The following is a 27613-nucleotide window of genomic DNA, read 5'->3' on the forward strand; positions in this document are numbered from 1 at the left end:
CTTCAAGTTGGCATCCACCTTGTAGCTCTGCTATGATCTCCTCCAGCAGATCCATCCTGGGGGGGTGTGCGGGTAGGGGTGGACTGAGGGTTATCTCAGGGATGAGGCAGGGGCCTGTGGCCATCCCACCAGTGCCCCATTTCTCACTTCTGCAGGCTGGAGAAGAGACTTCCTCTGATCAGCTCAGGGCTGGGCACCTGCAGGAGTAAAAGACTAGAGCTGCCACCCGGTGGCCACGGAGCTCAGGATGGCCCTGGGAGGGTGGGGTGGGGCAGGGGCTGGGCTCAGGGTCCTCTGCTTCACCTGCCCTCGTGGCCTTCCCTGCCAGCAGCCTCCAGGGTGTGGGAAGCCTCCCTGTGGGTCAGTAGGCAGGGGGTGGGCTCACAGGGCTGGGGGTCCAGCAGGGCAGCCCTGTCTGTGTGCCGCCGCAGCCCCTGCAGGGCTTGGATCTTGGCTGAGAACTTCCTCTCAAACTGCTCCTCAGAGCTCTGAGTCCCCAGCAGGGAGGCTGAGTCCTGAAGGCTGGAGTACAGGGCAGGGCCCTGGGGGAAGCAGGGTTGGTTGGGGGTCACAGGTCATCGAGGGGACAGTTGGGGGTCCCAGGGGGTCCCTGGTCAGAGGAGAGGCAGCCAGGGAAATTGGGGTTGGTGACAACTGGAGGGAGGGGCCACAGGTGAGCAAATGGATGGTGGCGCAGGGCTCAGGGTATCCATACTGTTGATCTGGGCTCCAGGCAGCGGTCCAGGCTGACCCTGGCTGTGGGGCTGTGCCCTGGGCAGAGGCTGGGGCTGGGACTCGAGCTGCTGCCTAGAGTCAAGCTGCTGCCCGAGTCCCAGGCTGCACCCCTCTGGACTTTGCTGTGGCCCATGACCTGCAGAGAGCGATGGCAGAGAGCTGGCATGGTTGCCCAGGTGCCCCACAGCTCCCTTGGTCCTCCACATGCCTGTCCTGGCTCCTACCTGGGATGGGGAGGGGCCTGGGGACATCACAGGGGGCACAGGCCTGAGTGCAGTCTTGGCTCTGGGAGCCACCTCATAGTACGTCGTCTCTGGGGGAACAGACCAGTTGGTTGGAATGGGGTGGGGGCACAGCTGATCTGTGCTTAGCATCTGCTACCATCCCCTCCTTGCCCTCTAACCTGGTGGAGAACCCTGGGGTGAAGGGCACAGTGTGGTCCAATCCATTGGGGAGCTCACCTCAGAGGCTGAGTCCTGTGGAGAGGAGGCTGGGTGTGGGACACGGGCCCTGCCTGAGGTTCCAGGGCTACCACCCACCCCGGCCCACCTGCCTTATACCTGAGCCATGGCCTTCCGCAGCAGGTATCATGTACTCTGCAGGCTGCCCCAGCGGTCAGCAGGCCCTAGACCTAGCCCAGCCTGAACCAGGGCCTGGTAGGGGGCTGGCACCAGGGGGTCCAGGGCTGGGCTCTCACCGGCCTCCAGTTCAGCCTTCATCTCAGGCCCTTCTCTTCCAGCCCAGGGAAGCTCTCCTGTGAGGAAGCATAATTGGGGGACCCAAACGGGTGGGGGGCCTCACTGGGGCAGGGAGCGGGGTCACTCGCTGATCAGTGAAGACCTCCTGGGCCAGGATGCAGAAGCTGTAGAGGTCTGAGGTGGCGGCAGGCACGTTACCGCAGATGAGCTCAAGTGGCAACCACGGGTACAGTTCGGGAGGTGGGGGCAGCCCTGGGCCTGGGCCTCCCCACGGGTAGCCCTGCTGTGGCCTGTGGAGGCCGAGGAACCTGGTGAGCCAGTGGCCGCCGGACAGGGACACAGGGGCAGGCAAGTGAGGCAGGCGCTCACCTGGGCCGCAGCCAGAGTTGGTGCAGTGGGCGCCCGTGCTCCAGGCTGCCCACCTTGGCCAGGCCTGGCCGCATCAGCTGCACAGTGTGGGAGCTGAGGCCGCCAGGAGCACGCCAGCGGGCCTGCAGGAACAGCAGGGCCTCCAGCACCTGCAGTGGCAGGTGGCCGGGCACAGGGCGGGGCCCCTCTCTCTCGGTCCCAGCCACACGGGTTCGAAGAGAAGGCAGAGCCCCGACGGGTCGGCCGAGGGGCTCAGTGCCATCAGCAGCAACAGGCTGGGGTGGTGCAGGGCGCGGGGCAGGCGGAGAGCAGGCCACTCGTGAGGAGGCCCCAACGCACACGGGGCAGGGGCTGCTCTCGGGCACAGATCACCACGCACCAGGGGCTGACGATCTGCCTCAGCCACCAGACGGAGGGGAAACCGAGACCCCGGGTCACACAGCCTGGCAGTGGTAGAACCAGCACCCTGTCCGTGGTACCCCCCCCTACACCCGCCTCCTCTCAGAGGCCTACAAGACAGTGCGCAGAACTGGGTACCCACGTGCCCGTGGGGAGGGGTCACTCCAGTAGGAGGGCTTCATGCCAAGCGCTGGCCCAGAGGTGAAGACTGTAACCGCGGCCACTGCCACACTCCCTGGGCTTCTGTTTCCGAAACACTTGAGTCGGGAGGGCAGGCAGGAGACTGCTCTGCAGGACTGGGCTGGCCTGGGGGCAAGACTGGGGTGACGTACCTGCAGTGCTGAAGGTCAGGCATCAGCACATCAGGCTGGGCTCCAGGTGCCTTCAGCTGCCGCACGGTCACGGTCACGGTCACGGGGTGGCCCCTCCACGGGAGGCTGGAGAAACGGGGAGGGGGAGAGAGTGTGGGCCTGAGACAAGGGGGTTTTCCCTGTAAGGGGAGAGGAGAGCTGGGCTCTCCCCCGAGCTCTGCTGGACAGCCAGGCAGGGGTGTGGGAGGGTTCTCTCTCTCACTTGGCCATGAGGGTGTGGGAGCTGCTCTCGTAGGTGCGGTTGGGCTCGCCCCGGGCTGGCAGCAGCTCCTCGGGGTCTGCGAGGGGTCCGCTGGGGGTGGGGAGCAGGACCATGAGGCAGGAAGAGGACGGAGTGGTTCCCACTCCCTCCAACATCTCCCGCTTACCTGGCTGAACCCTAAGGCTGGGATTTGGGGGGGTTCTCCTGATCTGCTCCGGCCTCCGTGCCCTGGGGTAAAGGGCCATCTGAGAGTAAGTCCAGGGCAGCTGGGAGTGGTGGGTGGGCAGGCTTCGGGATGTGGGCTGTTACCTGTCGGCCTGCGTCAGCCGCAGACCACCACACAGGCTCTGTCCAGAGCTGGCCTGCAACTGGCCCAGGGGCGCAGTGGGTGCCAACTCACTGCCATGCACCAGTGCTGATGTGTGGGCACAGCAGAGCTGTAACGGCTCCAGCACCCGGACAGGGGGTGGCACGTGGGGTGAGGCAGGGTGGGCCGCCTGCCCTGACGCCCTCACCCCACCCCGGCCATGGCTCACCTCCCAGCTCTGTTTGGAACCGCCTTGCTCTGCCCACTCCCGAGGGATGCGACCCTGCTGGTCATGCAGACGCAGGTCACCCCCCGCCTGCAGCACGTGCAGCATCACCAGGCTGCAGCCCGAGAAGGCGCCCGCACGCACAGGTGTGCTGCCGTCCAGGCAGCGGCTGCAGCAGAACGATGAGAACAGTAATGGATTAGGAAAGGGACGGAACAAGGACAGGAGGTGCAGGATGGGAGGACTGAGGGATAAAGGGGTCACTATGGTCATGGGAGGTGGCGATAAAGATGGGGGGGCTCACTTGGGAACACAGTGGAGTCTGAGAGGGTGAGAGGATCGCGGTGAGCATGGGAGGCACTGGGAGAATGGGAAGAGTCACTGGAGGACAAGAAGGGGCGAACTGGGCTTCCCTGGCGGCGCAGTGGTTAAGAATCCGCCTGCCAATGCAGAGGACACGGGTTTGAGCCCTGGTCCGGGAAGATCCCACATGCCGCAGAGCAGCTAAGCCTGTGCGCCACAACTACTGAGCCTGTGCTCTAGAGGCCACGAGCCACAACTACTGAAGCTCGTGCGCCTAGAGCCCATGCTCCGCAACAAGAGAAGCCACCGCAATGAGAAGCCTGCGCACCACAACGCAGAGTAGCCCCTGCTCGCCTCAACTAGAGAAAGCCCGCGCACAGTAACAAAGACCCAACACAGCCAAAAATAATAAATTTGAAAAAAAAAAAAAAGTGCCTTGAGGTTTGCAAGTCACGGCATAAATCTTGATAATAAACATACATTTTTAAAAAACAAAAAAAAGAAGGGGTGAACTGAGAGAACAAGGTGGGGGCTGGTCACTGGGGATGGGAGGGTCATTAGGGGATGGAAGGGGGTCTGAGGGAGAGAGGCCTCTGGGGAAGACAGCCCTGGCTCTCAGGCTCCCTGGGACTCAGACTCAGGGCGCTGGGAGTGTGGGGCATCACCACCTGTCCACTCACTGGTTGGGGCTGGCACCAAAGGCCAGCAGGAGCTGCACGGCAGAGCTGTGGCCCAGCAGCGCCGCGAGGAACAGCGCCGTCTGCCCAGCAGAATTCTCACCATCTACCTGGACAACGGAGGGGCAGCAAGGCTGAGGATTACCCCTGCCCCTTACTCCGGGGGCAGAGGTCCTCTCCCAATTCCCTGCCCCCACAGTCCCTCCTTGACTGGGTGATCCTTGACTCCAGGTTCCGTCTCTATGTCCTGGAACGCCCACCTCCAGCCGCTGGGGACTCTGCCTCAGAATCCATCTCAACACAGTCCTCACCATTAAGTCCACAGAACTGGAACAAGGTGACATCTACCTGCCATGCCAATATCCATCCCCCATCCCAGAGGTGTCAAAATCACACCAAGGTACCCAGGGGCCAGGAGGAAGTGGACTTCATGGGCACTTGGGCTTATAGGAGCCTCGTGCACTGTCTAGGGCAGGCAGGCTCCACCCAGCTCTACTTCACTATATGAATACAGGTCCCATGTGGTCAGCACCAAATTCAAGAAAAGCAAACTCTCTGGATTTTATCAGGAAATCTCTCAAGTTTCTTTTTGAACACTGCGTTTAAGAGCTGAATCCAGGTAGTAACCTCCCCTGGATTCAGCCTCCATGCCCTTGCCAATCCCCTACTCACCATCATCCTGCTCAGAGCCCCCCTCCCAACCCTTCATCTCCACACCCATCATGTCCCAAGCCCTGTTTCTCTGCATCCATCATCCCTGAGTGCCTCTTCCTCCAGACTCTATCCCATATACCCATGGTGTCTTTGTCCTTGCATTCCTATGTAACTGGCAGACACAGCTAATTAATCATGTACTTGGTCCAACCTAGCTTGGTCTCTGTCGCAAAATCCCTCCAAATGTGGTCCTTCAGGAACCTCTGAATATCACATTTACTGCATCCTATTTTACTCAGTAGCCTACCATCTTTTGCAATGGCATCCTAACTGGTTTTCTGCATTTGTCTTGCCCTGCAGAGGGATCATCTTAAAACACAAATCATTTCACAATATAATCATTACGATAATCACTTCATGTATAACCTTATACAAGTTCTTCCAAAACAGAAAAATAGAAAAAGAGGGCAAGGCTCATTTTTATGAGGCGAGTACAACCTTAACTCCAAAACCAGATGAGAGTTTCCAGAATCAGAAATGAAGCTATATATCAATTCAATTTATGATCATATACGCAAAGCCCCTAAATAAAGTAAAAAGGGTAACCCAATCGATTTATTCCCAGAAAGCAAGGATGGTTCAACAAAAGAAAATCTATCAATGTAACAAAACACATTCATGAATTAAAAGACAAAAATCACGTATAACTGCATCAGTAGATGCAGAAAAAGCACTTGATAAAATTCAATACCTACTTATGATTAGGGAGAAAAAAAACGCACTGCAGAAAACTAAGAATAGATGGGAACTTCCTTACTTGATAAAAATTACAAACCAAAACCCAAAGAGCAAGCATGGTGCCTAGTGCAGAAACATAGGCTCTTCTCTCTAATATCAAGAACAAGGAAAGGGATGTCCATTGACAACAAGGTTTGGGAGTTCTGGTCAATACCTTATGACAGGAAAAAGAGATTGGAGTTTAAAGATTGAATAGCTGAGACCAAACTGTCACCGTCTGCAGATAACAAAAAAGTGAAAGAATCAACACACAATTACAACTATTAAGCAAGTTCAGAAAGTGGCTGGATACACAATCAACTTACAAAAATCAATGAAAAACAGAAACTGTAAATTTGATAGTGTTAATTTTCTGCCTACGACTCCAATGGTTTCCAATCACACACAGAACAAAATCCAACAAAATTCACACCCCTCTTAAGGCCCTTTCCTGTCTGTACCTGCTGCCCCCTCAGCTTCAGTTCTCTCCCTGAGTCCCCTTGCCCCTTGCTGCTACTTACACACACCCAGTGTGTTTTGACTTCAGGGCCTTTTCACTGGCTATTCCATCTTTCTGAAGTGCTCTTCCCCCAGCTGTTTGCATGACTGACTCATACTGTGGGACCCAAGTCTCACCCTATCTGAAAGGCCATCCTCTTTACCTCTCCTTTCTACGTCATTCTCATCACTCTCTTAAATTCTCATATTAGATTTCATTCACAATGACCCAGAAGGTCATGTTTACCCATAAATCCCCATCTCAGACGACAGAGCCTTGGCACACGATAGGTGCCTGCTACACCATTGTTGACTGGCCAACTGAAGTCGCACCCTCCATTCTGCCCCTTGATCTTGTCCCCCCAGGCAGTTCCAGCAGCCAAACTCTCACCTCTCCACAGGAGCCGGGTGAGGCCCCAGCCTGGGCCCCTGGCCACAGCCAGTCGATGCAGACGGCCCACCTGGCCTCCTGGGTCCCCAACGGAGCCCAGCTCCACGGGGAAGCGAGAAGGCAGTGAGGACATCTGTGGGCTCTGGACTCAGCTCCTGGCCAGGGATCAGCTAGCGGGTCTCATGAGGGCTTGAGGAAGTGAAGGACTAGACCTCTGGGGGGCAATAAAGACAGAGCTGGCTGGGAGTCCAGGGGGGCAGACTGAGAAAAAAAGGCAATTCGGGAGGGGTCTGCTTTGGAGAGAGGCATCAGAATGAGAAAAGGGGTGGGCTCTGGGACAGCTACAGAACAGCAGGTCAGGGGTCCAAGGGAGTCTGCGAGTGAAGAGGATCCATGGCAATCTGAGGGCTGGGCGCTCCATCTGGGAGAGAGGGTGTAAGGGCTACGGGGATAGGATTTGGGCCAGGGAAAGCAGTCTGGGGGCTTGGGAAGAGGGTCTGTAGACTACCTAGGGGCTGGAGGAAGAGGGGTCTGAGGGTTAGGACCTGAGCGGGGCTGGGGTCTACGGGCTGTGAGAGGGAGGCGTCCAAGGGAGGAGGACAGTCTGAGGGCAGGGTCTGCAGGCTTGAGGAGGGGTCTGAGGGTAGTGGCTGGGGTCTGTCGGCTGGGAGAGGGTCTGAGGGTTGGGGGCATGGACTGAGGTTTAGGGAAGCGTCTGTGTGCTAGGATGGGGTCTATGGATTATGAGAAGGGACGGAGGGAAGGAAGGGGTCTCAGGACTGCATCCGTGGGCTGAGGGAAGGGAGCACGTAATGAAGACACGGTCTGATAAAGGGGTGGGGTCTGAGGGCGTAGGAGGGGCGGGAAGGAAGGGAGGAGTATGAGGGAGGGGGAGGTCTGAGGGCGGGGTCTGTGGGCTGGGGAAGGGGCCTGGTGGACGGCTGAGGGCCCAGTCCCTGCAGCTTTGTACCTACCGTTGGGCTCCAACAGTGATCCCCACGTGGCTGCCACGTGACCCCGTGCACTAGTTCTGGCGATCTGAGCGGGAATCCTCGGCTCGTGCGCACCAGCTGTCTCTGGTCACCTGTGCGCTTGCGCAGTAGCCTCCCTCCCCTGCGAGCTGCCCCTGCGGCCCTGAGGTGACCCGGTAGAAGAGACAGCAATGGCCACCCCAGAGCTACTGACTGCTCCCTGATGTTACCGCCTTCTTGTTTGGGCTGGCGGGCCCTTTATGATCCCTGCCCTTGGCTGTCTTTCCATGCTTTTCACCCAGGCCCACGGGCGGTTTCCTCTGTCTCAGCCCCAGCCTCTCTTCTTTGCCCCACACCTGGGGCTCCACAATGTCCGGGACACCTCTCCTTGGACGTCCCCTGGGACCCTCACACCCACTGGGTCCTACACCGGCCTCAGTATCTCCCCCAAACTGCATCTCCTCCCAGATCCCCATCTCAGAGTTGGACCCACTGTCCCCTCTTTAAGCCAGAGCCCTGGGCCTGGCCCTGAATGTTTCCCTCAAATCCAGCTTATCAGCTCCACGGCCCTTCGCTCAGTCTCCTGATTGTTCTTTCCACCAGCCCCCTCCTCCCTTCCCCACACCCTGCCCTGCTCTACCCACCTGCCAGGATTCCCTACCCCGGCTTCCTCTGGGCTCTCAGGCAGAAAGCTCAAGGTCCACTCGCCGTGCAGCAGCCAAGGGACTCTCACTAAAGCCCAACCTGACTCTGTCCCTCCCCTGCTTCAAAGCCTCTTTACTCCCCAGTGCCCTTGGGACAGAGTCGATACCCTGCAGTGTGGCACCCAAGACTGCATCTTCTGGCCCCCCACCCTCCATCCTTGTCCCCCGACTCTGCAGTCTGTTCATGCACATGCCCTTGTCTTGGAATGCTCTTCTCAGTATTCACTTGGTTATTCTTATGAATTCTCTGGGACGCCCTCTTGATCACCAGGTGTCTCCTCTGGCCTCCTACAGCCTCCAGGCTTTTCCCAACGTTGCCCTGATACTCTGCCTGGGCTCCCCTCATCACAGCCCTGACCACCCTGGGCTGTCACTGTCTGAAGATGGGTTTGTCTACCCCTACTGGACTAAGAGCTCTGTGAGGCCAGGCCTGGGGTTGTGTTTGGTCACTGTTGTGTCCCTAGCACTGTTCACCTGGAAGCCTAGCTCAGAAGGAGACTCAGTAAATGCTTATTAAATGAGAGAGTGGCTTGTTTCTTCTCTCTGTCCCTCTGTGGACGTGTGGCCTTAGCCCAGCCTCTGGATTTCAGTGCCTCAGTGTCTGCCTTCATCTGTGCTCTTCACCTGGGCGTCCACTGGAGTGAAGACAATTCCCGCGTGAGCCACTAACTGGCTGAGTAGAGCTGACCCCAGGCCCATCGCAGGATCGTCTGCCTCAGGGTTGGTGGGGGAGCTCACTAGTCTTTGATCAATGCCCTTGCTGTGCTCTAGGGTCATCTAAAGATCTCTCTTGAGCCACAGAGCCCCCTTAGCTTGGGCTGGCTGAGGCCGAGATGAGCCCTTCCCCAAGGAGGTGGCTTCCGTACAGGGCAGCTGCCTGGGCAGCAGCTCAGGACCTTTATTGACCGTATGACCCCTGCGGGTGCTAATGGGGTACCCTCAGGCCCCGCCCCAGCAGCCTCCGCCGAAGTTCCTGGCTGAGCAGCTCCTGCTCCCTGCGGGCACCCCGCAGTACACTTCGGTTCTCCTGGGCCCTCCGGATCAGGTAGGGGATCACTTCCTCCAGGGAGCCATAGGGGATGGACTTGTACACGGCATAGCCAGCCTGCCCTGGAGGGAGAGTATTTGCAGGGTGTGGGCTGGTGTTTGGGGAGAGGCTCCCCCAGGCCCCATCTGGAACAGAGATTTCCACTTCTGAGCACATGGCAGACTAGGTGGGTTGGACAAAATCTCCCACTGAAAAAACTAAAAATCCTGGAGTAAACATTAAAAACAAAATCTTCTCAAAGTTATGAAAATGCTGCCAAGAGAATAAGGAATTTACTAATCCAAGAATTAAGAGAAAGTGAGAACCCAGAGAAGGAAGGGTTACACAAGAAGCATTTCTATCCTGAAGGCAAAATTGAGCTGCTATTTAATGACTTCAAAGCTGAGGGGGTACAGAAATGGAGGCCCAAAGCCTGACCAGGGTAAGAATTATAAAGGAGAACTTCCCCAGATTAAGTTGGAACCCCAAAATCTAGACCCTCAAAGTAAGAGTTAACAAGAAGTCAACCCTCCCACCCTCCCTCACTCCCAGGGAATGGCCTTGACCATGAGCAGAGCAAGGACAAAAATAGAGAAATCCATCTCTGACAGGTTGTGGCCATGGGTTAGTCCCCTAAAATATTTGCAGCCCCAATTTGCATCCCTGGGATATCTCAAGAAACCTCAAGCTGTGAAGTTAGGGTGCACTGATTTTGTACCCCTTAGCGCCTGGCAGAAGAAAACATAAATCTTCTGGTCACAGGCCCTGGTGAACAACACAGTAAAGATAACAAAGCACACAGGCGACAAGATACCATGATGAAGAACCAACAAAAACAACAGACCACAGACACAGAGACACAGGCCTGCAAGGCCTTCAGCTATGGGACAGATCTATCTGGAAGGGTCTGGCGCTGGGCCGGCTGCAGGCTCTGGATGGGAGCCTGGCCAGGAATTGTCTGGGAATGGAAGATGGTATCTGTTTGGGAGGGAATGAGGCCTGGGGCTGACTGGGTGGGATGTGGGAGTGGGGCTGGGAAGGACAGATCATTCACATACCCAGTGCCAAGGAGACATGGTCACACATCCCCAGAAGTTGTCCAAAACAGACAGGCCCATCCAGAGGAATGCCCAGCTCCCACATGCTACAGAAAAGGCCACATCATCAATCCAGACAGTGGCTGCATCCCGAGCTGAAAGTCAGCCATGATGCACTCATATGGCTGTTCTAGTTATTCGAATATTGAAGTACTTCCAAACTCACTGATAAATAACCACTGCCCTGGGCCCCCTGAAGGATCCCCAGTGAGTCCCCACTTCTTCCCTGGAACCCTGGGACCTCCCCATGCCCCAGCAAATCAGGGGCAATGCCTTGTTCAGCTGGGGCCTATGGGACCTGCAGGTGTAGCAGGAGTTAAATATTTTGAATATCCTCCCCAGATCCCCTTTGAACCTAGCGGCCCACACTGTCCCTCCCCTTGTTCCACGTCCACCACCCTTTGGGCACCTATTTCCCATTCCCCTACTTCCTACCGCTCGGTCGCCTGGTGAACAGAATCCTCATTGTGGGAAGCCACCATGAGGGGGCACATGGGGCCACGATGGGACACCTGGGTCAGCATCAGCTCCAGACAGCGGCTGTAACTGAAGGGAGATGAAGGTCTGGCATATGACACCTGGTAAGTGAGAGTTAGGCCCCAGGGACTGGGGTTTTCTGTCCTTGGGAGGTGGGGTGCCTAAGGGCAAGGACCCTGAAGTCAGGAAGTACCTGCATCCCACCTGCCTCCGCTGCGAGAGACATCCCCCCTCTGAGCCTTTTTCTTCTCTTTCACAACCCACGTTCACCTAACAGTGTTGTTGTGAGGATGGAGTGAGATGAGGGTGGACATAAAGCCTCTGGCACAATGGCACTCTCACAGCAAAGGGCCACATCACACAAGATGACATTTATCCAAGGTCATTCACTGCAGCAGTGTCTACAGAGCAGGGTTAGTAACAACCCAAAGGTCTGTAAGTGGGGGACCGGCTAAATGAACACCCAGAGGAGAGTGGAGTGCCCCTGCGGGGGCAGGGAGACCCCGTGATTACATGGGGATGTGAGTGGACATGAGCTGTGTCGGTGTGTTCATTTTCATATCATTTTGATTTTTGAATCATGTGAATGTATTATTTATTCAAAATCTCTATTAAAACATGAATGGTACTGTGCTGGAGAAGATGTGGAGAAATTGGAACCCTCCCACCGTGCTGGTGTGAGTCTAAAATGCTGCAGCCACTTTGGAAAACCATCTGGTAGTTCCTCAAAAAGTTAAACATGGAGTGACCATATAACCCAGCGATTCCAGTCCTAGAGAACTCAACTTTTAAGAGAATGAAAACTGTATGTTTACACAAAAATGTGTATGTGAATGTTCATAGCAGCACTATCCACAATTGACAAAAAAAGTGGAAACAATCCAAATATCCATCAACTGATGAAAGGATAAAACAAATGTGGACTCTCCATACAATGGAATATTATGCGACCATAACAAGGAATGAAGCACTGACACATGCTACAACATGGTTGAACCTTGAAAACATTATGCTGAGTGAAAGAAGCCAGGTACAAAAGGTCACGTATTATATGATTCCATTAATATGAAATGTCCAGAATAGACAAATCTACAGAGACAGAAAGTAGATTAGTGGTTGCCAGGGGCTGAGGGGGGGTGGGAATGGGGAGTGACTGCTAATGCATACGGGGTTTCTTTTTGAGGTGATGAAAATGTTCTGGAATTAGATAGTGGTGATGGCTGCGCAATCTTATGAACATACTAAAGGCCACTGAATTGTACACTTTTAAATAGCAAATTTTACGATATGTGAATTATATCTCAGTAAAAAAATGGTGCCAGATGATTAAGCCCATGGGACACAAATGTGCCTAGGAACCTTCATGGGCTTGGATGCAAGCTTAGCCTTCGTGGCTTGGCAACTTGCTCTGGAAGCTTGGTAAGTACTTGCAACTCTAAAAACCTCTCCTTGGTCCACTGTGAAATGGAATTGGGCTTTGAAAACTCCATGAGGACAGGGCCTGGTGGCCACCTTGGTTGCCACTGCAGCCAGGGTCCAACACAGGTCCTGATCTAAATCAGGTGGTCAGGGACTTCCCTGGTGTCACAGTGGTTAAGAATCCGCCTGCCAATGCGGGGGACACGGATTCGAGCCCCAGTCCGGGAAGACCCCACATGCCGCGGAGCAACTAAGCCCGTGCACCACAACTACTGAGCCCGAGCTCTAGAGCCCGTGAGCCACAACTACTGAGCCTGCGTGCCATAACTACTGAAGCCCGTGCACCTAGAGCCCATGCTCCGCAACAAGAGAAGCCACCGCAATGAGAAGCCCACGCACAGCAACGAAGAGTAGCCCCCGCTTGCCGCAACTAGAGAAAGCCTGCGCGCAGCAACGAAGACCCAACACAGCCAAAAATAAATAAATAAATAAATAAATTTAAAAGAAAAATAAATAAATCAAGTGGTCAGCAAGTATGTATTGAAAGAATAAATCCTTTTTTTTTTTTTTTGGCTGTGGCCTCTCGGCTTACAGGATCTTAGTTCCCCAACCAGGGGTTGAACCTGGGCCCCTAACAGTGAAAGCCCAGAATCCTAACCACTGGACTGCCAGGGAATTCCTTGAAAGAATAAATTATTTCTTCCCAGGGCCATGGGATGGTGGCCCAAGGAACTCACAATGATTTGAGGTGAGTAAAAATGTGGGTTCTAGAGCCAGTCTGCCAAAAATCTTGGCCCTGCCACTCACTAGCTGTGTGACCGTGGGTAAGTGATTCCACTTCTCTGTGCCTCGATTTCATCCCCTGTGAAATGGGGATGATAATAATAGTATCTACCGCTTGGGCTGTTTATTCATTCTTTCAACAGATCTGTACCGAGCACCCACCACACAGGAGGCGCAATTTTAAGCACTGGGGGTTCAGCAGTGAACAAATCAGAACGCCCTGCCCTCCTGGGCCCACGCTCCCGTGGGTGAGACGAATAATGAGCAACCGAATGTGAAACCTCAACTGCTGATAAGCGCCGGAAGAAAAATAAATCTGAGAAGTGAGTGGGTGTGGAGAGTTCTAGTTTTTGATAGGGAGGGCAGGAAGGTCCCCTGAGAAGGTACCACCAAGTAAAGACCTAAGGAGGTGAGAGATTGAGCCACACCACTGTCTGGAGGGAGAAGGTTCTGGGCAGTGGGAACAGGAAGTGCAAAGGCCCTGGGGGTCATCAAGGAGGCCAGTGTGGCTGGAGTGAAGTGAGCGAGGGGACAGGATTGCAGGCCGCTGCAAGGATCTGGGGTTTATCAAGGGCGCACTGGGAGCCATGGGAGGATTTTGAACTGAGGAGGGACAAGATTTGAGGCAGGTGTTAAGAGGCTCCCTCTGGCTGCACTCGGGGACCGAACGGGAAGGGGGGATAGAGGAGGGAGCAGGAAGCCCAAGGAGGAGGCTGATCTTCAGGTGGGAAGTGACGGCGTCCTGGGCCGGGGAGAGGGAGTGCTGTGTATACCCACATAGGACGCTCGGCACCATGGCGAGTGAGCTCTAATGAAAGGTTAGGTGCTAATATTATTTGTCTCAGAGGCCAGCCCGCCCCAGTCCCACCTCTGACTGGTAGCCTTGTAGTCAGGCTGAGTGGGATCTTCGGTACCCTGGAGCCGGGCCACCTCTCTCTCCTTGTCCAGATACGCCCCTCGTACCAACTTCACCCCGAAGGCCAGGCCAGCCCTGTCTGCGGCCTCAGCATCCCGCCTCAGCTGCTCGTAGGTGTCCTGGCAAAGCACAGGGGCAGCTTCGGGTCAAGGTGCTGGGACCCCGGCCTGCGGTCCCCTCCCCCGGACCCCCCCCCCCCCGCCGCCCCAAGTGCACCACACACCTTCAGATAGGCCTGGTAAGTGTTCCACACCCAGGGCCCGCCTTCCCTGGGGCTGTTCCAGCGGGTGGCCAGAGCGGCCACCAGCAGAGAGAGTGCAGGGTTCAGGCAGGTGTACTCAGCATCCACCAGGAGCCTCACATGCTGGGCCCGGGCGTGCTGAGGGTGAGAGAGACTGCGGTCGGGCCCCCAGGAGTGACCAGCAAGCAGGTGCAGTGGAGCCAGACCGCGGCCGCAGGTGTTACCTGTACCACCCGGTGCAAACGGCTCAAGGAGGCCTGGAGATGCCGGGTTTGCTCGGCATTGAGGCAGGAGACCTGGAGGTCCTGTGGGGGGCAGGGGGTGGCAAGAGCAGTTCAGGGCTACTGGACCCTTCCAGAGCCTAAGTCTTCTCTCCCCCACAAGCAGGAAGGGAAAAAATGTTCAGAAATTGTTAGAAATCTGAAAAGTAGCTGTATCACATTGATATTATTTATTGAGGTATAATACAGTGGTTGAGAGCTCAGAATCTGAGTTTGAATCCTGGCTCCACCACTTACTGTGTGGCCTTGAACAAATCATATAACCTCTCTGGGCCTCAATGTTCTCCTCTGTAAAATGGGGGTGATAATAATAACTACCTCATGGAGTTGCTGTGTGGATAAAAATGGGTTAATATATGAGATGTGCCTGGACATAAACAGGACAGGACAGTGCCAGAATATGATAAGCACTCAATACATGTTATAATAATAGGTGGTTTCAAATGCCATCTTATGTATTTAATCTTCACAATGATCCTAGTAGGCAGATGTTATTCCAAGCTCCATTTTCCAGTGGGAGAGTGATGTGACTTGGAATTAGCATCTAGAAAGTGCTTGGAACAGTAGCTAGATCATAATAAGAGCCATAAGTGTTACCTTGCATTAGTCTCTTGGGACCTCAGTTTCCTCATCAAACTTTGAAGGCCTCATTGCAACTCACAAGGTTCCCCTGGTCTGGCCCCTCTGCTCTCACCTCCTCCCACCCTCCGCCTGGCTTACTGCCCTCCAGCCTCACTGGCCTCCCTGCGAGTCTTTGAACATGCCAGGTACCTTCCCACCTCAGAGCCTTTGCTCTGGCTGTTCCTTCCGCCTGGAACACTTTTCCCCCAGATGTCCACTTACTTCACTCCAACCTCTCCACAGGGTCTTTATTTCAATGCCACCTTCTCTATGAGGTTTTCTCTGGTTTGAACTTGCAACTCCCTTCCTGGGGCTTTCCTTTCCCCTTCCTCAGCCTTATTTTTCCCTACGATGGCTGTCTATACTTGTAACACATCGGCTTTGTTTTTTGGTTTTTGTTTTAGTATAATTAAACATTTATTACATTTTTTCACACACTTATGGATAGAGTGAAGAGAGGGCAATGTTTCTCTGTGTCTATCTCTGTGCCACACTCCCCATCTGAATCCAAGATCATTTGATTGTAAGGGAACAATAAACAGAAACCTTTCAAAAGAGCTCAAGTGAAAAGGCGGTTTACTAATATGGGGAAGCTCTCGGAGCCCAATTTCAAAAGTACCTACTTTATCTGCATTAATTAATTTGATCCCCTAAAACAATTAAGTAAATATTATTCCCAATTTCCAGATTAGGAAACTGAGACCCCGAGGGGTACTAGAACCTAAACTTGAAAAAGAATGATTTTCCTGGCTCGGTGCACTGCCCCTCCAACCACCCCTCACCGGCATGAGGCCGGCAAGCCCCGACTGGGCTTTGGTTTTTTTGTTTTTTTGTTTTTTTTTTTTAAAGATAAGCTTTTTTTTTTTTTTTTTTAATTTATTTATTTTTGCTGTGTTGGGTCTTCGTTTCTGTGCGAGGGCTTTCTCTAGTTGCGGCGAGCGGGGGCCACTCTTCATCGCGGTACGCGGGCCTCTCACTATCGCGGCCTCCCTTGTTGCGGAGCACAGGCTCCAGACGCGCAGGCTCAGTAGTTGTGGTGCACGGGCTTAGTTGCTCCGCGGCATGTGGGATCTTCCCAGACCAGGGCTCGAACCCATGTCCCCTGCATTGGCAGGCAGATTCTCAACCACTGCGCCACCAGGGAAGCCCTGGGCTTTGGTTTTAACAATTGAGTGTCTCTTGTGCCTCCGGGACTAGCAAGTAATTATCTCGAGGGCAGAGATTTTGTTTATCTTGGTCATCATCCCCACCCCTGGCACAGCACCTGGAACGTGGTAGATGTTCAACAAACGTTTAGGGAGTTGTTACATTTGTAACGTGGAAATAATAACTGTCCCTAATTCAGGGTCCTCTTATGGGGATTCGAGGGTGAATGTGAGCTGCTGGTGACTCACGGAGTCCAGCTGGGTTCAAAGAAATTGGGAAGTTAAAGAAAGAGGAACAGGTGGAATTTAGGGCTCCAGTATAGTCAACAGGATGGATATGGATCCCGTCCTGGGGGAGAAGACTCTCCAGGAGAAGGGAAGGGTGAGGGGCACCTGCGGATTTCTTCTCCCCAATCAGAGAATTGTCTCCCTATGGGGCATCATCCCAGGAGAGTTCTGGGGTGTGAGCAGCTGGTGGAGCCGCCACCCTCACAGAGGGCCGACAGGGTGCCAGATGCTATTTCAGGTCCTCATTTACCCTTCACCACCCTCTGAAGTAGGGACTATTGTCATCCCCATTTTACAGAGGGGGAAACAGAGGTGAAGGCACAGAGAGGTGAAGTCATTCGTCTAAAATCACACAGCTTGGGACTTCCCTGGTGGAGAATGGTTAAGAATCTGCCTGCCAATGCAGGGGACACAGGTTCAAGCCCTGGTCTGGGAAGATCCCACGTGCCGCGGAGCAGCTAAGCCCGTGCGCCACAACTACTGAGCCTGCGCTCTAGAGCCCGCGAGCCACAACTACTGAGCCCGCGTGCCACAACTACTGAAGCCCATGCGCCTAGAGCCCGTGCTCCACAACAAGAGAAGCCACCGCAATGAGAAGGCCGCGCACCGCAATGAAGAGTAGCCCCCACTCGCCACAACTAGAGAAAGCCCGCGTGAAGACCCAACGCAGCCAAAAATGAAAATAAAAAAATAAACTTATAAAATCACACAGCTTGACCTGGGATTTAAACCTCAGCATCTCCAGGCAGAGAGTAAATGCTTCCCTCGAACACATATAAACCACTTAGGACAGTGCATGGCACGTTGTGAGTGGTAAGTTCTCCACCATTAATTTACTGTTTCAGACTCACTTGCTCCATTCATTCACTCATTTATTTAACATATGTTTATCACATCTTGTCTAGGTGCCATGGCCTGGGATATGGCCGTGAACAGGACAGTTATGAATCGTGCTGTGGAGCCAGTGGCTGTGAAGGCCAAGGATGGGTGGGGCCTGGGATCTGGGATGGGGGTGGTAGGACTGCTCTGAAATGGGGACAGGAGGAAGGGGCAGGTTTGGGGAGACACAGGCCAGTGTGGGACCCAGTTGGTGTGAGGGGTCTGGGGGACGTCCAAGCGGAGGTTCCAGAGGGGCTCAGGGGAAAGGCTGGGGCTGGAGACAGAAGGCAGGCATCATGAGTGCAGAGCAGGGAAACAGGCTGTAGCGGTGGGTGAGAAGGCCCCTTCGAGGGGAGTAAGGACTGAGAGGGGAGTGAGCCAGGACCTCGCCCTGGGGAACCTCCATATTTAAGAGTCAGGCAGAGTAAAACCTAACAAAGATTGAGAATGAGCTGGCAGAGATGGAAAAGGAACACCAGGTCTGATGGTGTTGGGGAAGCCAAGGGAAGCTAGTGACACAGAGGGATGAGGGCCCCTCTGTCATCGTGCAGATGCCAGCCTGGCAAGGGCTTTAGTCTTTAAAACCACCCTGGGAAGAAATTACTCTCACTGTCCTCACATGAGTAAACTGAGTTCATGAAGAGGTGAAATTCGGTACACTCCAAAGCTGATCCTTTGAAGCACTAAGTCCTGCTTCTATGTGTTCTGTGACACATATTAAAAATTACAAATTAAAAAAAAGAAACCTCAGCAGGTCCCAGGCAGCATTATTTGGGGTGACGGAGACTCAGAGGCCACCCGGGTGTCCATCCCAGGAGAGGTAAACCATGCGGCCAGAAGCAGCCATTAAAAACAATCGATTAGGGACTTCCCTGGTGGTCCAGTGGTTGGGACTCCACACTCCCAGGGCAGGGGGCCCAGGTTCAATCCTTGGTCAGGGAACTAGATCCCACATGCTGTAACTAAGAGTCCACATGCTACAACTAAAAGATCTCGCACACGGCAACGAAGATCCCGCGTGCCACAACTAGGACCCAGAGCAGCCAAATAAATAAATAAATATTTTTAAAAATGGATTAGATGTACACAGAGATGCTTGGAGGGATCTTAAAATCAGAGTGAAAAAAGTAAGAAACAGAATGCCATAGATAACATAATGTTACTTGTGTGCGTTTAAAACTATACCCTCCCCCCCCCAGCCCCATTGATGGAGAAGGGCACAAGGGAACTTCCTGCAGTGATGGAAATGTTCTATACCTTGATAGGGATTTGAATTGCTCAGGTGTGTATTTGTCAAAGCTCATCAAAGGGTACATTTACAATGTGTGCATTTCATTGTATGTAAATTTTACCTGAAAAGAAATAAATACCGAGCTCTAATTAGTGATGTGCATTCTGAAGCATTTGGGGGAGAAGTGTGCTGATGTCTGCAACTTACTTTGAAATGCATCAGAAAAATGTGGATTGATGGATGGATAGAGGAATGGATAGAAGGATAGATACGATTTAAAGCAAGTATATGCCCAGTGGCATGGACATACATACACTACCAAATGTAAAATAGATAGCTAGTGGGAAGCAGCCGCATAGCACAGGGAGATCAGCTGGGTGCTTTGTGACCACCTAGAGGGGTGGGACAGGGAGGGTGGGAGGGAGGGAGACGCAAGAGGGAAGAGATATGGGGATATATGTATATGTATAGCTGATTCACTTTGTTATAAAGCAGAAACTAACACACCATTGTAAAGCGATTATACTCCAATAAAGATGTTAAATAAATAAATAAATAAATAAATAAAGCAAGTATAGTTAAATGTTAACGGCAGCAGGTATATGGGTGTTCACTGTAAAATTCTTTCAACTTTTCTGTATGTTTGAAATTTTTCATAATAAAATGTTGGAAAAATATGCCCCCAAAGAGCATATACTTGGCAAAACAAAATCACAGTAACAAAGAGATACGTGCTGCTGATGGCAGGGAAGGTAGAAATAAGATATGGAAACAAAGAATACATGAAAGAGGGACTTCCCTGGTGGCACAGTGGTTAAGACTCCGTGCTCCCAATGCAGGTGGCCCGGGTTCGATCCCTGCTCAGGGAACTAGATTCCACATGCATGCCGCAACTAAGGGGCCTGCCGGCAACAACTAAAGAGCACACGTGCCACAACTAAGAAGCCCGCTTGCCATGACTAAAACCCGGCACAACCAAATAAATAAATGAATAAAATAAATATTTTTCAAAAGTTACAGTTAATTAAAAAAAAAAGAATAAATGAAAGAACAAATGAGTGAATGAATGAACCAAAACCCATTGGTCTAATCATAGCTTCCAGCTAGTTAGCACACACTAGCATAGCTGAGTTGATTGATAAAATATTGATTACTTTCTTCTAGTTGGTAAAGAGCTGCTGTCTCAATCTCTCCTCTGAGGGCTCCCAGCCCCCAGGCCCCTCCCCTAGAGTCCCCCAGTGACCCATATTCCATTTATTCCAGCCATGCCCCAGGTCTGTAGCCACATTTATTCTGATCATTCTAAGCCTGGAAAGTAGAGGTAGTTAAATATTTTGAACATGCCGCTTGCGGGTGCCTGCTACCTCCAAGTCCAGGGGGCTCTGCTTCCCCCACATTCCCCACCAACAATTCAATCTCCCCCAGCCTGAGGCCCTTACCCGCCCAGAGTCCATGGCTTCTGCCAGTCTTTCAGGGCTCAGCTCCAAGGAATCCCCTGGCCTTCGGACCCGCGAGGTTAGCTCCTTCTGGAATGGGGTGGTCGGTGGGGTGGTGAGGGGGAGGGACCTGGCGGGCAGCCACCCCGTCCCCTCCCACCCTGCCGGTCCCTTACACAGAGCCGAGTGTTCATCAGCGCCGTAATCTTCAGCTGCATGAGGATGTTTCCGGTCGGGCCAGGGGTCTCCAGGAGGCCTCGTGACAGGTCCACACATCGAAGCATAGCGCTGAGGTTCCCCTCATACCAGGCCTCGCTGCCCAGCCAGCAGGCGTCAGGGTTTGGAGCCCACTCACCCCCTTCTTGCAAGCCCCCCGGCCACCCTGGTCCCTGGCCCCCGACTCACCCAGTCTTGACAGCTGAGTCTGGCTCCTCCTCAGTGGGCACCGCCAGCAGGGGCCGGAGGCCTAGGGTCTGGAGCTGTTGGACACAGCCCCTCACCTCCTCTGTGGTCTCACCAGCCACGAACTGCCCGTAGATGGATGCTCGGAGAAGCGCGCCCGAGAGCTGGGACCCCAGGAGTCGCTGAGACCAGGCTTGGAGCTGGGGTGACAGGGAGCAAGGGCTCAGAGCCTGGCCCTGGGGACCCCCTGGGCCAGTCCCCAGGGTCACTGCTCACCGCCAGGCCGTGGGTGACCAGAGGGGGCCAGGCACACAGCCGTAGCACCAGCAAAGCCCTGGTCAGTTCTCCTGTGCCCTTGAGGTGGAAAGCCCCACCATCAAAGCTCAGGGGCTTCCAGCCCCCAGGGGAGGGGCCAGCTTGGGAGCAGAGCACACGGCAGGTCCAGAGCATCAGGAGTCCTTCGCCACTTCCACACTAGGTCAGGGGGTTTTGGGGGCAGCTGGTCCGCCTAGTGCCCCTTGCCCGGCCAGGGGCAGTGACTGATTAACCAGACCGTAACCAGGGAAAGGCAAATCTTTAGGATCACAGGCTCCTTGGGGGGCAGTTAATTATTAACTTATGGGGACATAGTTCAGAATAATGGGGACAGGAAAGGAAACCCCCCAAAACAGCCCCCAACGACCCTCAGAATAACAGCTCACAATTATTAGGTGCCCATCATACGCCAGTGGGTGTTAAGTGAGAATGTGGGCTCTGGGAGCAAGGCAGTGTGGCTTTGTGATCTTGGGAAAGTTATTAACCTCTCTTGTTGCAATTGCTTCATCTTAAAATGGGAGAGAGGGTAGTGCTACTGAATAAATTTGAAAATGCACATAACCTTTTACCTATCTGTTCCATATTAAGTACATATCTTAGAGAACTTGAACATGGGCATCAGGAAACATGTACAGGAAGAAATGTTCCCAGCAGCATTGTTTGTAATAGCCCCAAATGGGAACTACCCAAATTTCCATCAACTGGAGAATGGATAAATAGACTGTGGTATAGTCATACAACAGAATACTACAGAGCAATGAAAAGAGCATAAACTACTGATACATAAACCACATGGATAAATCTCACACACATGGTGTGTGAAAGAAACCAGACACCAAACAGCCAAACAGGACATGCTGTCTTATTCTATTCAAAAAACTCAAAAGCAGGGATAATGAAATGGCAATATAGTATGGGGGATACATACATGGGTGGTCAAACTATAAAGAAAAGGCAAGCAAGGAAATCATTATCACAAAAGTCAGAAAGGTGGTTACCTCAAGGGATTAGAGGAGTTGTAACTGGGTAGGGGCTCATGGGGGCTTCTATGTCCTTTTTTTCTTAACCTGATGATGATTCACAGTTGTTCACATTATAAGTATTTTTTAAAGCCATACATTTATATTTTACACTCCTGAATGTACATTTCACAATAAAATAAAAATAAGAAGTTAATCATAGTATCAGCCTCACGGAGTTGTTATGAGGATCCAGTGAGCTCGTGGACACACACAGCCTGGTATACAGTATGTGCTCAATACATACTGGCTGTGATCATTAAGTTTTGTGTACATACAACCCCATTGGTGTCTATGCCCCTGAAGAGGTATATGACATTAATCACCCCTGTGTTTAGGGATCCCCAAAACCACCTCAGGCTCACCGATTCGCTGGAGGGACTCAACTCAGAAAAGCTGTTTTACTCATGGTTATGATTTATTACAGTGAGAGGATACAGATCAAAAATACCAAAGGGAAGAAGCTATGGGACATAGGAGACATACGACCTGGAGACACCAAGACAAGACATAGGTCCTGGAGACACCAAGGCAAGCTTCTCATTGTCCTTTCCCAGTGGAGCCTAGTGAATGGTGCTCAATTCTCCCAGCAACAAAACATGAAAACACACATGGAGTGCCACAGCCAGGGACATTCACATGAGCCGTGGTGTCCAGACTTTTTATTGGGGGTCAGTCACATGGGCATGGCCTACCTCCCACATGACTGACCTTAGTCTCCAGCCCCTCCAGGGGTCAAGCTTATACTGCACAGCCCAAGAACCCCAGGTAAACAAAGATACTCCTAACAAGCAGGATATTCCAAGGGATTAGAGGTTACCTCCCAGGAGTTGGACAAAATTAATCCTTTAATGCACAACCTCCAATTCACAGATAGTAAAAGTGGAGCCTCAGAGAGGTAAAGATGTCTGAAGTGACACAGCCAGTGGCCAAGTGTGGATTTAATGTCCTTGTCCCCTAAACCCCAGGAATAAAATTTTAACTACCCTTTTTGCAGTCTTTTCCTCAGTACCTAATTCACAGAATCAAGGGACAAGAGTCAGACTATAAATCCAGAAAATCCTGGGTTAAAAAGTCTTTAAACTCTTTTTTATTACATGCACAGTTCATATTTTAAAATTAAAATAATACAAAAGGAAAAGGAGTGAAACAGTTTCTCCAACTCCTCAATTCATGCCTCTAAAGCAACAGGGTATCCTTGCAGAGGATAGTTTGTGCATAGAAACACACCTATATAGCTCCTTTTTGTTACATAAATGAGAAAATACCACTTGTCCCTTTGCATATTGATTTTTTTACTTCATGTATTTAGAGGGATTGTTTCCATCTCAGCACATATAGCTGGATCTCAGATTTGAAAGATTTTATGTTATTTCTTTCTTTAATCTTTGATAGATTTCACCAGCAAAGCCATCTGGGCCTGGAGCTTTCTTTGTGAGAAGGATTTTAATAATAAGTTCAATTTCTTGAATAAATATATTTTCTATTGCATCTTGAGTTACTCTCATATGTTATGTTTTTCAAGGAATTGGCATTTCATCTAAATTGTCAAGGCCTTGACACAAAGTTGTCATAATATTCTCTTTACATCCTTTTAATGGTGACAGAATTTGTAGTGATAATCTCTCTTCCAATCTTGATATTAGTAATTTCTGTTCTCTCTTTTTTTTGTGATCAATCTAACTGGGGATTTTATCAATCTTGTTGATTTTTTCAAACTTTGGCTTTGTTCATTTTCTCTATAGTTTGCTGATCTGCCTCATTTTTAACATTTGCAGATTGTTGTGTTGAATGGATTCCCATGACTGATAATTTCTTCACTTTCCCTGACATTTTATCATGAAAATTTGCAAACAAAGTTTAAAGTTGTCTTATAGAATGTCCTACATCTTGTATTTGCCTGATTATGATGTCATTGTGATGTCACTTAATGTGTTCCTTTATCTTCTGTATTTCCTGTAAACCAGAGTTTGGGTCTAAAGTCATAAATTTTTAAATTTATTTTTTTGAAGTATAGTTGATTTACAATGTTGTGTTAATTTCTGCCATACAGCAAAGTGATTCAGTTATACATATATATACATCATTCTTTTTCATATTCTTTTCCATTATGATTTACACAGGATATTGAATATACTTCCCTGTGCTATACAGTAGGACCTTGTTGTTTATCCATTCTATATATAATAGTTTGCATCTGCTAATCCCAAACTCCCAACCCATCCCTCTCTCACCCCTTGGCAACCATAAGTCTGTTTATGTCTGTGAGTCTGTTTCTGTTTCATAGATAAGTTTTTTGTGTCATATTTTTGATTCCACATGTAAGTGATATCATATGGTATTTGTCTTTCTTTTTCTGACTTATTTCACTCGGTATGATAATCTCTAGGTCCATCCACGTTGCTGCAAATGTCATGATTTCATTCTTTTTTATGACTGAGTAGTATTCCATTGTATATATGTACCACGTCTTCTTTATCCATTCATCTGTTGATGGACATTTAAGTTGTTTCCATGTGGATAAGATCAACTTCTTGAGTCAGTGTTGATCTGGTAAGAAGTAGAGGAGGCCACAAGAATCACTCCCTCAAAAAAGTCATGATCTGACAGGGGACAGAGTAGGGGGCAGCTGGGAGAGGTAGAGTTGCTCTAACAGTGGTTACTGACAGCCGCGCTGCTTACCAAGGTGCAGTGGTGTTGCACTCATCGCTCCAGTAGAGGCGGTGCCAAGATCTTCCCCTCTCTCATGAGAGGTTCTCATGACAAAACTAGTTATCCAGGCGTGTTTGACGTTTTCCAAGGATGTTTATGCTGGAGGGTAGGCAGGCAGGCCCTGATTGCTCTTTAATTAAGTTACAAGGAGATATATAGCAGTGGGAAAACTCAGTTCTGGGTGGGAAAGGCACCTTAGTGGGATTTGGAGAAGATATTTTTTATTTCTCAGCTGGCAGATCTTACTTTTTTTCCCCCCTTGCTTGTTCTTAAGGAGATAGAACCAGGACTTCCCTGGTGGAACAGTGGTTAAGACTCCACACTCCCAATGCAGGGGTCCCGGGTTTGATCCCTGCTCAGGGAACTAGATCCCACATACATGCTGGAACTGAGAGTTCACACGCCACAGCTAAGGAGCCCACGTGCCACAATTAAGGAGACAGACCAAAGCAGAAGCAGGTGAACTGCTTGCATTTAGGGATCTCAAAGGTTAATGGTGATAGAGGGAGATTAGTGAAGGGAGAACGAATTTGCTCCTTTCTCAAATTGGGCATAGGTGAGCCACACTTACACTGAACTAGTGATGTGTGTGGTTGTCTTCTATTTCCTGTAGTAGGAGGAAACTAGCCTGCTCCCTGACCGCTGACAATGTGTTCACCAATCGAAGAATTTAGTTCTACTCCCAGGGTAGAGATGTGGGGGGTGAACTGGGGTGTGGTGATGAGATTATTATCAGTCTGATGTTGATATTTACAAATGTGAAAAGTACAGACTGTCCCAGGATGGGGCCATCCAAGACTAGGGGTGAGTTCTTTAGGGTTATCGAGCAAGAGGGATGAGAAATGGGAAACCTCATCAGTAGTTAACCTTAGGTCTGTCCTAAAAGAGAAGATAAATCACTCTAAAATAATGATGTTCCAGCCTGGTAATATATTAAAAAAAAAAAATCACCAAGCACACAAGAAAGTAAGCCACCGTGAGTGAGGGTTAGCAGAAGCAACCCAAGAACCCCAGGTAAACAAAGATACTCATAACAAGCAGGATATTCCAAGGGATTAGAGGTTACCTCCCAGGAGTTGGACAAAATTAATCCTTTAATGCACAACCTCCAATTCACAGATAGTAAAAGTGGAGCCTCAGAGAGGTAAAGATGTCTGAAGTGACACAGCCAGTGGCCAAGTGTGGATTTAATGTCCTTGTCCCCTAAACCCCAGGAATAAAATTTTAACCACCCTTTTTGCAGTCTTTTCCTCAGTACCTAATTCACAGAATCAAGGGACAAGAGTCAGACTATAAATCCAGAAAATCCTGGGTTAAAAAGTCTTTAAACTCTTTTTTATTACATGCACAGTTCATATTTTAAAATTAAAATAATACAAAAGGAAAAGGAGTGAAACAGTTTCTCCAACTCCTCAATTCATGCCTCTAAAGCAACAGGGTATCCTTGGTAGCTTTAAAAAATAGCGATAATTTGTTCTGCTTACAATTTCTCAATTTGGGCAGGGCTCAGTTCAGTTGTTTGTTTCTGTCCCATGTCGTATGGGCAGGGTTGGCTCAACTTGGGGCTGGAGGATGCACTTTCAAGATACTGTACTTACATGCCTGACAACTTGGTGCTGGCTGTTGGCTGGAGATTCCGTCAGGTCTGTGGGCTGGGGGCCTCAGTTCCTCTCCATAGGATGCTTGGATTTCTTTGCAGCATGGTGGCGGAGTTCTTAGAGTGAGCATCCTAAAGGAATCAGGGAGGAGTTGTACTGTCTTTTATGACCTAGCTTTGGAAATCACAATGTCACTTCTGCCATAGTCATAAACTTGCCCTGTGTCAAGTCATATTGTAAAGAGCAAATCTTGTTTTGGCCATCTTTGGAAAAATACAATATAACACAACAACAAACACAAGATTCAGACCTGCAAGAATTTCAGATATTGGAATTGTCAAAATCAGACTACAAACTAGCCCTTGGTAAAATGTTTAAAGAAATAAAATATACAATCACAAATGTAAGCAAGCAACAAGAGAGTATCAGGAATGAAAAAAGTGGATTTGAAAAATAAAAGATGAAACTTTTAGAGATTAAAAATATAATAAATGTAATTCCCACAATAAAAATTAAAACAGTGGATTAGACATAGCTGAAGACAGAACTTTTGAACTGAAAGATTTATCAGAGGAAATTACATAGCACAAAGAGACAAAGAGATGGATATGTGAAGGAGAGATTAAGATACATCAAATATCTGATAAAAGACCAAAAAGCAGAAAATAGAATGAAGGAACAGCAATCTTTGAAGAAATGATGGCTGAGAATTTTCCAGAACTGATGAAAAACATGAATCCACAGTTCCAAGAAGCAAGTATATCCTAAACAAGATAAATAAAAATAAATACATGCCTAAATACACCAAAACGAAATTGCACAACATTGAAGACAACCAGATCTACTATTTATCTCTGCATCCTCCAGAGTATAGCATGGACTAGATGCCCCACAAATTCTTATTGAATAAAATGGGTGGGCATACCAGGTCGAGATCACAGACGATTTAAAGGCAAGGAGGTAGAAACAACTATAGAGGAGAAAAGCATTTCTTCTTAACTACCTGAAACACAGAACTAGGATTGGTAGAAAGTGAAGTTGAAAATGACAGTGCGGTGGGCGGCAGAGGCTAGGTGGGGAACCTTGAGCTCCTGGCAGAGCAGGCAGAACACAACAGGCTGCTCAACAGTAGCTAGGGAAGGTTCTTAAATGAAGTTCCCAGACTGTCCTTCTGTGGGTGACCACCCACTTCCTGCTGAGAGCAAAAGGGGCTTTAATATTAGCTCAGAGAACAGCTGCTGGGGTCAGAGTCCTCTCATTGGTTCTGACTGGGTCACCTGATGACCCGTAAGGCAATCACTGGGCTTAGAAAATAAGACACTCTGGTTGGTCAGTTCCGAGGGCTATCCCTATTCGTGGAGCCCCAGGTAGAGTGGGCTACATACAAAGCACGAAGCATATCTGAAGCAGGAGACTAGGCACCGATGCTTCCCAAGAGAAGACT

General features: G+C 50.6%; 2 protein-coding genes across 3 annotated transcripts; both read right to left on the reverse strand.

The window, feature by feature from the left end:
- Positions 1 to 1994: 1994 nt before the first annotated feature.
- Positions 1995 to 8981, reverse strand: LOC133077657 (uncharacterized). Its single transcript, XM_061172445.1, has 8 exons — positions 8971 to 8981; positions 7582 to 7741; positions 6608 to 6685; positions 4291 to 4397; positions 3084 to 3476; positions 2941 to 3002; positions 2775 to 2864; positions 1995 to 2638 (listed from the first exon to the last, which is right to left on the reverse strand). The coding sequence occupies exons 1-8, from the start codon at positions 8979 to 8981 to the stop codon at positions 2613 to 2615; spliced, it is 927 nt and encodes a 308-aa protein (XP_061028428.1). The 3' UTR covers positions 1995 to 2612.
- A 59-nt stretch (positions 8982 to 9040) lies between these two features.
- Positions 9041 to 21053, reverse strand: PRODH2 (proline dehydrogenase 2). 2 transcript variants are annotated; one of them, XM_061174138.1, is made up of 10 exons: positions 20802 to 21053; positions 20529 to 20725; positions 20300 to 20438; positions 20127 to 20213; positions 14467 to 14547; positions 14225 to 14380; positions 13954 to 14120; positions 10842 to 10952; positions 10368 to 10453; positions 9146 to 9392 (listed from the first exon to the last, which is right to left on the reverse strand). In XM_061174138.1, exons 1-10 carry the CDS (start codon positions 20973 to 20975, stop codon positions 9208 to 9210), a joined length of 1383 nt encoding a protein of 460 aa, XP_061030121.1. In that variant the 5' UTR covers positions 20976 to 21053; the 3' UTR covers positions 9146 to 9207. The 2 variants fall into 2 exon arrangements, with proteins under 2 accessions (XP_061030120.1, XP_061030121.1); XM_061174137.1 differs by lacking the exon at positions 10368 to 10453 and having other exon boundaries at positions 9041 to 9392.
- Positions 21054 to 27613: the final 6560 nt, after the last annotated feature.

Source organism: Eubalaena glacialis, chromosome 18 (genome assembly GCF_028564815.1).
Source record: "Eubalaena glacialis isolate mEubGla1 chromosome 18, mEubGla1.1.hap2.+ XY, whole genome shotgun sequence".
Taxonomy (NCBI): domain Eukaryota; kingdom Metazoa; phylum Chordata; class Mammalia; order Artiodactyla; family Balaenidae; genus Eubalaena; species Eubalaena glacialis.